This window comes from Triticum aestivum, chromosome 3A, assembly GCF_018294505.1.
Source record: "Triticum aestivum cultivar Chinese Spring chromosome 3A, IWGSC CS RefSeq v2.1, whole genome shotgun sequence".
In the NCBI taxonomy this organism is placed as follows: domain Eukaryota; kingdom Viridiplantae; phylum Streptophyta; class Magnoliopsida; order Poales; family Poaceae; genus Triticum; species Triticum aestivum.
The window spans coordinates 581,020,093-581,032,228 of record NC_057800.1 but is presented as its reverse complement, the minus strand read 5'-3'; the positions used below and the strand labels follow the sequence as shown (position 1 = coordinate 581,032,228).

General features: G+C 42.5%; 1 protein-coding gene across 1 annotated transcript; it reads right to left on the bottom strand.

The window, feature by feature from the left end:
- Nucleotides 1-10,067: 10,067 nt before the first annotated feature.
- LOC123062355 (sigma factor binding protein 1, chloroplastic) lies at nucleotides 10,068-11,224 on the bottom strand. Its single transcript, XM_044485821.1, has one exon. The coding sequence runs from the start codon at nucleotides 10,934-10,936 to the stop codon at nucleotides 10,469-10,471; it is 468 nt and encodes a 155-aa protein (XP_044341756.1). The 5' UTR covers nucleotides 10,937-11,224; the 3' UTR covers nucleotides 10,068-10,468.
- Nucleotides 11,225-12,136: the final 912 nt, after the last annotated feature.

The following is a 12,136-nucleotide window of genomic DNA, read 5'->3' as shown; positions in this document are numbered from 1 at the left end:
TGACATTGGTGTTGATGCTTCTTTTATGTGCTGAGGTGTGCAGGGTTAGGTTCTTGCACTTATGTATGTGCCTTCCAAGTTACATATGGCGGGTTTCTTTACGAAGGCCCAAACTAGACCACATCATGGATTTTATCTCTCCTAACTGCAGTGTTGTGAATCCACCCTGAGTTTGAGGGGGGATGTTCGAGTTATATTATGTTTCCATGTAGCATGTATAGTTTCCCCATAGTATAAGGGTCTTTCTGAAAATTTGTCACATATAAATTATATATATACACTAGCCCTTGACCCCTCTAGGAAATACAAGTTGCATATGTCCTAACATATCAAACGTTACCTAGACTTCCACTCATTTATCTCCTTGCTTATTTTGGGGATCTTTGCTAGTACTTCATGAGCCATCGTATTGTACCGTCACATTGACTCATAAAAGTCGATCCCTCGACATATGCTTGACCATCCATTTGGGTCCATCATCGACATTGAGCCGTTAGGACTATAATCCCACACCTTGCTTTTTTGTGAAGCTTTTCAACCTCGTCTTTTGTGTGTGTCTTGGAACATACGACAAGTGCGGTGGTTGTCCTTAACTGTGTTGTGAATGCCCCGCCCAGATTTTTCACAAAGTCATGTCATGTAGTTGGGGGTACTTGGGCATATTCGGTCACCTTCCGTTTCCAATGAGTAACCGATGATGCCCGCTCGAAAACATTGACATGACCTTGTCTGACATGTCTTGTCTTGGAATGGTTATTCTCGTGTGAGTTGTTATCCAGAATGGGCAGTGGCACGTTCTTTTTCTCTCACTTATATGGACATAATTCTAGGCTTCCTCGGTGTTAGCCACCTTGTTGGCGGTGCTCATGATTTCCCGAGCCATCTGTGGTTCATTGGTACCAAGCTCCATGGTGCATCACCAATCGTGATACCCCTAGATGAATGCCTAGATAACAACATCATCGTATGCCTTTTGGGTGGTGCTACAGACAATAACGAAACAACAAATAAAATCATGCAACGATTTCCCATCTCCTTGAAGCATCCAAGATACCGCTCTTCTTACCTAGTTGGAGGAGCGCTTCCTGCTATTTTTTTTAGAAAGAGGTTGCATAGCTGATCCCACGAGTAGACTAGACTAAGTTTCAGTTTGTTAGGAAGATTGTCGGGCCCTTAAAGACATTGGAAAGATAATTATTTCACAGGGTTGCTAGTTTTTTGGTATGCGACGAGTCTAGCAATCTCAATGGTTGGCACATAGATCTATGGGTATTCGGCGGGGTTGCTAGTGTTGTGGTAGCTTTCTAGCCTATTCTTAAACAAGTACCACCGTTGGACTTGCTTTAAGTGTGCTGAGAGGGCTCACAATTGATCCAAACCCACGAAGCTCGCAATTATTTGGGCAAAGCTTGACTTTAATGTCACTCTTAGATGACGCTACAGTGGTCAGATGCCTACAAACCCTTAACTATCAGTCGTGCGACGACGCACTTGATGAGGAGGGTCTCGATTTGGGTTGCTATGAAGGGTTTCATACAGGCATTTACCTTTGCTTGTTCCAGAATCGACCTCATCGGCTTCTGACTGTTATTGCATCAATCAAATATTGATCTCCATTAACTTCAACTAGTCCCGCCTTATGTGAGTTGTTAGATGAGATTGACTATTTACCTAGCCTCTAACCTCAACGACCTTTTGTATTTCCTTTAACTTCGGGCACTGAGACTGAGGGTTATGTCAGTTATGGTGTGATTTGGAGTGGACTAGCTAACATCATCATTCTACAATTCCATCTTAAAGGCATTGTCTTGGAGTGTTGCACCATTTTTTGGCCCACGTGTTGCTAGACTAGTGATTTGGTTGATGATCATATGAGTTTTTGGTAGGATTTTGCAGATGTTACCGCGATGCATGTCCAATGTGGATGGCCTCAGGGTTTCCTCTTTTAAGTTGATATGTTCAGCATAAATGCTTGACACAGTTTCTAATAGTAAATAAATATGGTTGTGTGCATCAATCAATGCAGAGACTAGGAGTTTTTCTTCCTTTACAATATTAAATGTTTGTTCTCTTCCTTTTCATAAAGTATTGATTGTTATAGGGAGACACTAGAACTAGCTTGCGTTGCTCATATTAGCAAAAAGGGTAAAAAAAGTTGTATTTCATTGGACATAAGGGTAACATCCTATATCTTATATACCTAATAGAGTGATCCCCAGTACTTCCAATAATCTTCATATGTGGGCTTCCACATCATCAAAACAATTATAGTCATGAGATTTACTAGCTCTATCCACTAGCATTCGTTCGATCTACACATGATAATCGACTACCATGAACATGTAGTGCACTCTAAGTGGATTTTAAATCATATTCATTTAATAATAAAATGCATAAATTTTCATGTTACAAGTTTTTTGCTTATGCAAAAAACTTCCACAAAGTTTAAATCTTAAGGACCGAATTATTGTTCTACACAACATCAAGTATAGATAATTGGAGAGATAACTGGATCTACATGAACTCTTGTCTAAAGGTTTCAGCTAAAAGAATAGAACGAGGCTAGAGTGGGTGTTTGATTTATTCATAAGTGAGACGAGGAGATGTGATATGAATTCGATCTTGCACTTGTTTTATCCCAATGATGCTAACGGATTCTAAAGATGTGTACTCAATCCTCGAGGGATGACGGTTTAATTGTGTGGCACAATGAGAAGAATGTTTTGTTCTCCGTAAAAAGTATGTATACTTTAGCTATGAAGTTCAAGGAGAACAAGGAGGATTATAGGTAATCAAGCAACGGTGTGAATGGGGAAAAGAAGCTTTGGATTGACATATGAAAGGCCAATGTCCCTCAAAAGATCAGAATTTTTGTTGGACGTGCTGCATCTAATAGTCTGGCAGTCCAGATTAATAGTTACACACCACCAGGCTACCTCGGGTATGTGTTTTATCTGTGGGGTGGAAGATGAAAGTATTTTTCATGCTCTGGTGACTTTTCCTAAGTCAAGGGCTTTGCTTATGGTGTTGAGGGAAGGTGGAATATTCCAGGGGAAATGGTTTTCAAGTTTTTCGGGCCGGATTTTTTTTGAGCAAACACAATAGGGTAAAAACCCTACTGTAACTCTATTCTTTCATTAATAATGGGTGGTTATGTACATATGAAATACAACAGATTAGGGAAGCAGAAGTAATCTAAGTGTTTACAAATAATCCAGCCAACTCTGCATTCCCTCCTTTAGGCTAGGCTTGGCTCTCTTGATGATAGTGCCATAATGTTCTTTGAAACAAGTGATGCAGTAACTCAAATTCCTTCTCTTGTTGTCAAAGATGATGTTGTTTCTATGCTTCCAAATGGTCCAGCAACCAGCTATTAGGCATTCTTTGAATGGTTGGATCCGTGTCCTGTTTTTGGCCTCAATCAGCATGTCATTGCAGTTCAGGTCTGTGTCCCATTCAATGCCAAGTGAAAGCCAAAAATTATGGCTAAAATCACATGAGAAGAAAAGGTGCTTTAAATGTTCTATAGGTTCATCATCAAAAAGAACACATCTGGGTGTCTCAATATAAAAGGTTTTCCTGGTAAGTAGATCTCAGGTGTTCAGTCTATCCAATAGTAATAACCAGAAAAAGAATTTTTGCTTAGGCAAGCAACCTGATTTCCATATCCACTGGAAAGGTTTAGGTGTTTTCTCTGGGCATCCCATCAAATCATAGTATACTTTCTTTGCATTATATTGTCCTGAGGCCCATTTGAACTTCCAAAGATCATGTGCACTGTTACCCATTATTCCATTAAGAAGATCCATGAGTGTGGTGCTTTGTTGTACAGCAACTGAGGACATGGGAAGATGGAAAATGTTGTAGAAATCATTTTTAGCTTCAATGCAAGCACTCTGTAGAGTGATGTCTTTGTTTTTGGCATAGGAGAATAAATGTGGGAAGGTATCTTTCAGCAAGTTATCATTCCATTTGTCATACCACAGAGAAATGGTATCACCTGTGCCAGCCTTGCAAGTGGTTAGCTCCTTGAAATTTTCAAGTATTGAGCAGCAATCTCTCCACCAGAAGGAACCATGTCTGGTAGGGAATTGTGGGACATCACCATTACCATAATATTTGTTCCAAATTAATTGCACCCAAGGAATATCCATCTTATTGAAAAAGTTGCATAGGAATTTAGTCAGCAAAGCTTTGCTGTGAACTCTAAGGTCCAAAACACCAAGTCCTCCAGCTGATTCTGGCAGACATACTTGTTCCAATTGGACTAAACATTTCCCATATTTGTTAGTGCCTTTTCCATACCATAGGAAAGCTCTACCAGATTTCTCAAAGTGATCCAATATGGTGAGTGGAACTTTGTTGCAACACATAGCAAATATAGGTAGAGCAGTAATAATAGCTTTAAGGTGAGTTAGTCTACCAGAATAAGACATCATGGTGGCAATTCCAGAGAGTCTTTTGTCCAATCTAGAGGCCATTGGCATGAGATCCACTATGGGTCTGGCGGATCCCATAGGTAGGCCTAAATAGGTAAAGGGTGTGCTTTCTCTCTTGTAGCCGAGTATGTTAGCAAGCTGGGTGGCTCTATCATCAGATATGTTGATAGGGGCAAGGGAGGTTTTGTGGTAGTTCACTTTCACACCTGTGAATCAGAAAAGATCTGCAGAATTTCCATAACATGAGATTTGTTGTGGATCAGCTGGCATAATTATTAGGGTGTCATCAGCATATTGGATGATAGGATATGACATGTTAGCAGGTTGCTCAATGGGTGTACTGATATGACCATTATGCCATGCTTTGTTGATCAGGATTTGTAATAATTCTGCGGCAATAACTAATAGTAGTGGGGATAGTGGATCTCCTAGCCTGACACCACACTTACATTTGATAGTTTTCCCAGGTACACCATTCAAAATAACCGGGCCGGATTGGTTGCTTATCTTGTTGGATCAATTAAACTCTTCGGTTCGTGAGCAAGTCATTTTCATTTTCTAGAGAGCTTGGAGCTTGGCACTTGAGAAATGATCTATTTTTTGGTAAGGGGAAGGAATCTATTTTTCTGTGGAGCTTGGCACTTGAGAAATGATCTGTTGTTTGGTAAGGGGAAGGAATCTATATCCGCCTCCACTAAGTTTGTGGAAAGTTACTAGTCGTCATTGTTGTATTGTCAATCCAATGCAGAGTTTCTAACATCAAAGGTAAGGGAGTAGTGGTTGATTTAAGATCCATCAATATTCCTCTAAGTATCATCGAGGTGTGGCAGCCTCTGCCTTTGAATTATATTAAGATCAATGTTGATGCCAATTATATTAAGCACTCTGGGCATGCCTAGCCGGTCTTTATATCGGTATCACTCTTGACAATCCTATTATTTTGGAGGTCAGTTGCACTTTTGTGGCTTCTTTCCTTGCAAATGAAAACCTTGACAGGTGACCCCTGATTGATCCGAAGAAGGAAGCTTGATCTAATCTCTAAACTTCTTCAGAATCTTAAGTTGGACAAGATCGATCAAAAGGCCAATGAGGTCGCGCACCAATTTGCGAAAAGTAGTTTCGATAATAGGTCGAAGGATATTCTTTGTAATAGCTTTCCGCCCCGCATGGCTAATGCTGTAATAAATGGTTGTAATAACATTTTACTTAATTGATATGTGGAAGGCCTTTAAAAAACATGTATCCAATCCCGCGGTAACACGCGAGGTTGTTGGAGATATGCCCTAGAGGAAATCATGTATGATGATAGTTTCTATGTGTTTATGAATAAAGAGTCCTTGGACGTTATCAATGATATGTATCAACAAGTACATGACTTATTTGTGGGACTATGCATTGTATGATGACTGCCCTAAAAGGTCTCTAGTCGAAAGGGATGTGTGGATGCGCAGCCAACAAGACTAGCATATGACACGGTGGATGGCTCGTTCTCACAAACCATAGAGCATTGGATGTTAGCCGGATAATGTGGACTCGGAAGAATCTGGTCGAATCGACCTAGGCGGATCCGAGTTGAGGTAAGATCCGAGTCGGACAAACCCAGCTATGAGACACAGCGATATGTCATCTGTGAGTCTCTAGTACAACATACGTTCTATGTCCTAAGACCTGAGCTGCCGCATGTACTCGGGATGGTGACATACCTGCTTTGGGCCGACCAAACGCTACTCCGTAACTGGGTAGTTACAAAGGTAGGTTTTGGACTTGTCCAGACCCATGTTGCGAGACATGGTCAAGCAAGATGGGGTTTGCCCCTCCGATCAAGAGAGATATACTTTGGACCCCTCGTGTGATCCGACCAAGATAAGCATGGCCATGCGACAAGGATTATGAGATAATCCGGTTTGTGGTCGGCATCACTGGAACAAGAAAAAGGTCAGGCTAGCACAAGGATGTCAGACTCTCCTTGAGCTCGATAGCATATATCATGTGGCAAAGGGAACATAAGTGTGACATGTTGTACAGGTTCGCCAACCGATTTCATTGTCTACTTAGTGGTCGGCACACTGCTAGAGGGCGCTACCAGCCGAGCAGGTCGGAGGTGATCCGACCTGCGACCAAGCCGACTTGAACCTAAGGGGTCGCATGCTTAAGGGAAGGAACCTGTGAGGCCCGATCCGACTCCACGAGTCAGATGTGATCCTACTCGGACTCAGATCTAGGCCGAACAGACTTTGGGCTTTAGTGTCCATGCGAGGTCCAAGTGTTGAGCCCATGACGGATGCCTATATATAGTGGAGGTGCATCATACTCATTCGGTTGATCGCTTCGGCGCCGGGACTAGGTTCTGCATGTGCTGCGAATAGCCACCTCCACTTGTCGTCGACTGTGTGATCGGATCTAGCAGTCCACCGCATGGTGTTCCCCCTGCACGCGTGGATACCGCTAGAGGTGTTGCACTTGCGCCACTTCGGCAAACCAGTGCGTGGGATCCGACGACCGGTTGTTCGAGGGAGATCAGACAAGGAGGAGACGAACCACGCGGACGCGCTGCCCCAACTATTCTTCCGCTGCACGGCACTGCGCGTCTAGTGGTAACAATCCGTGATTTATTTCCTGTAGCATGTTCTTGGATGTTTTGCGCGTAGGAATTTTTGATTTGCAGTCGACGCACCCTACTGTAGAACCTAACAGAGGTATCTTCTAGTTTGATCAAAGAATGGGCTCAATGTGGAAGCAAATTGTTTTGGCCGCATGGACTCCCCCTTAGAGCTCCTCCCCGTTCCATGCGTCCCGACCTCAACCACGCTCCCATCGCCCAAAGTTCGTTGCCACAATACTATCCTAAACCCGCCTCACCGCCAGCCCACGCCCATTCGTCGCAACCGTCCTGCTCGTCACCCTCCAAGGTCGACCGAGCTCGGGTGTCGCCACCCTGTTGTAGACTACAAACTCACCGCACCAGCACCAGAGAGAGAGAGACCAAGAAGGAGATAGGGGAAGGAAAAAACAAAAAAGGAATTCAGAAAGAATTGGCCCACTGACATGTGGCCACATATCTGGTGTATGTTGGTGATAATGTTATTCGGGATCTGCTAAACCAACCCCTCCCAATAATCAGAAAACAGGTATTAGGATAGCACAATACCGTATTAGGGATGGAATATTGGGGATTCGGTGGAGATGCTCTAAGAAGGCAGGATATGTTGTGTGCTAACACTACTTGAGCTAGTAGATATTGACTAGATAATGGTAATAATTAACATATATAGCAACCATAATCATGGTATAATCAAACAATACACATGCATTATGAAGACACACCCTATATATATTGGTTGCCACATATCCATTTCACTACTTACAAAAGTACTAGTTAAGGTTTGGCACAAATCATCTTATTCATCCAATTTGATCTACATAATCAAAATTAAGTTGAATATCTGAAATCCTAAGAGTTATTGCCTCAATCTGAATTTGTAAGCGTCACATATATATTTTAATAAAAAGTTTGACCATTAATTTGGTCAACGAAATATTAATAATCAAAAAGTATATCATTAGATTCAGATTCAAGAGAAGTTTTCAACGATATAATTTTTGTGGCGTATGAATCGCATTTTGTTGACCAAATTAATGGTTGAGGTTTTTATTAAAGTGCATGCGAGCCCTATAACCAAGTACTGATGGACGTTGATTGCATAGCTAGTGACCTAATAACACCACATAATTGGTGTTTGCAATTGCAATACTGCTTTCTACATCACTAGCTAAATACACGTGTGTTGCAATGGGGACTACTTTATTCTAGTGGTTCAACGTAGAACTTGTTTGATTGGGTTGAGATTGAGCTATGTTTTGGGAAGGGAATCCATAGGGAAAGGTAAGGGAAAGATATGATGTAATTGAGATTGTGTACGTGCAGCTACGCGAGTTGATCTTGTTGTTTGCTTGCAAGGGATTTCTTGTTTTTTGGTGATTTATTTGATTTTTGTTGATTGCCTTGCAAGGGATTTCTTTCCCAAAAAATGAGGAAGTTTGAGAAAAAAGGGGGATTATCGCGTGGTTTGAAAAAATCGGTGGGAGTGGCATGTATCGGTGGGAGGTGTGGAAGCGAAACCAACAAACTCCACTTTTATAGTAGAATGTCTTAAATTGCGCATGCAATCCCCTAATAACACCATTCTACATAGACGACTAAACCATCAAAATATCATCTCAAAGGGTGATATTTGTTAACTACCTTCTGGTTTAGTTATACTAAAAGGCCATCCGCCATCCAATAGATTTCCAATTAATTCTAAGAGGTAAAAGTTAGAATGTGCCTAAAGTTATTACAAGATACTTTTGAATGTCTTACTATATTTTAATATATTAAAAATGTGATAAGTTCACAGATTTACATAAAGTAATACGTCAAGAGTTTGGTGATCTTATATTGCAGGAGACTTAGTTTATATAGTGGACACAATACACATTTGCTAGTAAAAACATACGAAAATAAATAAATATGATCAATATCATGAGAGAAGTTTTCATCCGAGAAACTAAAACGTTGTGCAAACTACTATAGAAGAAATAAATGATGCACGGAAGAAGTTTGTTAATTTCATGGAAGCCCAACTCGGGCATAGATTAAATCAACCTAAGTGAAATGACTAGCATGGCATATATGTGTCACATCCCAAAAACAGGAGCAATTTTCAGCACGGCAGGTGTATTTCACGTTCACAAAAGGAAAGAAGTTACCGGAACCAAATAAGTAATTTAAATGTGCGCACAATGTTTGTGGTTGAGTTTGTGTCACTACGTACTATCTCAAGATACATGTGTCAGACCTTTCTATATATACATGAACTAGATAGTGCTAATTACTTCGATAATCCTTTGTGGTCTATTACACAAGAAATTGTGCAACATCCTACATCAAGTAGTGTCGAACAGATAAAAGTGAAGAATTGTATAACTGAGAACAAAGACCCACATATCGAGCGTGAATAGGAAAGTTGAAGTAACAAAAGTACTTTATATCAATCAATCAATGTCGAGGAAGTCAAAGTGGAAAGGAATTAAAGAAAAGGCAAACTATGGAGCGCCAAACCATTCGGTTGATCTAGAAGAATCATGGTAGCAACTAAAATCAATAAAATGAAGCAAATAGGATCAGAAGAACCAAAGGACTAGGGTAAAAACTAGTCAAACGATGCTAAACATCTAGATTCGGAAGAATTGTGAAAAAGAATAGTAAAAAGCAGCATGCAGCGAATTGTGGTACTGCAGCATGGCATGCAGCACTTGTGTGCTTTCTTGAGACTCGGCTCCTATCTTTGATCACCCAAGACGTAATGAAGGGAAAGAAATTAAGGAATGTGTTATAAGCCTATAATTAATGAAACGCTAATTTTTCAGAGTTGTTTCAGTCGTGTGATTGCTCTCGTGTATAAGGCTCGGCTTTGATCGTGTCTCGCGGGGATTTCAGAGACACGTTCATACTGCTTAATGGCACATTGCCTAGGCATGATCAAGTACAGTTTGGACGCCCACGCTAGCTCCCCATACCGAAAGTAACACCCACAAGTGGTGGTGCTCCAGAAATTGCCAGCTGAGCATGCCAAAGAGAGCACTAGCTAGGTGGACTAAGTGATCATAAAATCAGAGAAACAGTATGAAATAATCGAACCCCGGCCTGGGGAAAAAGGTCAATTGCCGAAACATCTAGGCATATGTACACATGTACACTACGTAGCACATTGCATCACTACAGCCTTGTCCACACAAGAGAAGGGGAAAGAAGAAGACGGAGACCCCAAATAGATATGTGTATAGGGGAATTATGAGGCCGATCATGGGGATGCGACGGGTTAAATTGGAGCTAGCAGATCATCATACGCACGCACAAATCATAGCGGCACACACATGCAATACAGCGAAATCCTCAAATGACATGCAAATAAGGAGCGGGCGCACACGCGTCAGGCCGTCAGCTAACATGCAGCTAGCGTGCGGAAGGGATCGGGGGTGACTGGTCACTACACCTTGTTGCTGTGCGGGTAGTCGTAGAGGAGCGTCGGCGGCGAGAAGACGGAGTAGTCGTTGTCCAGCAGCTGCGATTCGAAGATGTCCTCCTCCTCGTCGCGGTCGCCGTCGCCGAACGCCGCGGCGGCGAGCTCCGGCTGCCCTCCAGCGGCGGCGTGGCCGGGGGCGCCCGCGTCAGGCGTCGACCCAGCCGCGCTCCCCTCCGGGCTGAGTTCCTGGGCCGCGCCGCCGTCGTCGGTATTGTACTTGGAGGGGTCGGCATGGCGGCCCGTGAGCTCCTGGACGAGCGCGCGGAAGCCCGCCGCGTTGGTCTTGACCCTCATGGGGTTGGAGATGTACACCACCTTGATCGGCTTCTTGCCCCCGCTGCCGCCCGCCTTGCTGCCCCCCTTGCTGCCCCCCTTGCCCGAGCTGCCGCCGCTCCGGGGACTGGGGCTCCGCTGCTGCTTCCGGTGATCCATCAGCTGAGCTCGCTAGTGGATGGGCCGGCAGGAAGGGGAGCAGCGAGGCGATCTGGTTCGTCTCAGAAGGAAGAGAGGGGAGTGAGGGCTTCTGCTGCGGCTGGTCCTGGCCATGTACGAACAAAGGCTACTGGCATTGTGGGGGATTTTTAGCTCAACATACACGCGGATGGGAGTTGGGAGGGAGCTAGCGAGGCGTCCTGGAAGGAGTAGAGCAGTAACTCGGGGGAGGAGCCGCGAGCCCGCTTTGGATGGATGGACGGGACGATGGAGACAACGCGGAGACCGGGCGGGCGCTCGCATTGGAGGATTATACGGGGCCGCTGGCTACGCATGTGACCTAGAGAAAAAAGGGTAATCAGCTACAGCCACAACAATCACATATACTGTACTATTTTTTTTCTTTTGCGGGGAATCACATATACTATTATGTACGTATGGTGTTTTGTTTGGAAACTGTTGGCTCGTTTTTATGCAGAGAAACACAGAATTGCATTTCTTCTGCTAAAATTTGTATGCCTATCGTGTTTGTCCAATTCATGCCTCAACCCACAAACATACATGGCTTTATATCATTTGCTTCTGTCAAAATCACTTTCTGGTGATTCTGACTTTTTAAAACTATCAAGAAAGTATTGCACGCAAATTTTATGGCCAAAGTACAAAAATGGACAGCCAAACCATGTCCTACATTTTGCAATGTGGGGAATACTAGCAAGTTGCCTTTTTGAACTACAAAGAACCAGAAAAGCTGTAGTTGCTTTTTACAATTATTACAAAGAAGAACAAGAAAATGTAGTTGCTTTTTATAACTTATTTAGTCAAAAAATTCTCAACTCACGGGAGTGTACAAAATAAGTACGAGCAACTTGTGGAAACTGGAATATATAGAACAATATATATTTGATGCAGCTGAATTTAAACTTGCCTATACACAAACGAACTATTTAAATAATAAATTGTTGCTACTTTAGGAAGATGTGAAATATAAAAACAAAAAATATATTGCCATATATGCAAACAAATACCATTACAGGGGTGCCACATGGTATGATTCTTTTGCATGTTTTATAGTATCTACTACTACTGACATTAGCAAGCAAGGAAGCTTTCGCAAAAAAAAAAAAAACAAGAAAGGAAGCTAGTTTAATTAAAGTGGCCACCCTGAATGGTTGACTAAACTCTATGTTGTTTATCCAG

Excerpts from the sequence above, each read along its gene's own strand:
- LOC123062355 (XM_044485821.1), bottom strand. The coding sequence starts at position 10,936 with ATGGATCACCGGAAGCAGCAGCGGAGCCCCAGTCCCCGGAGCGGCGGC.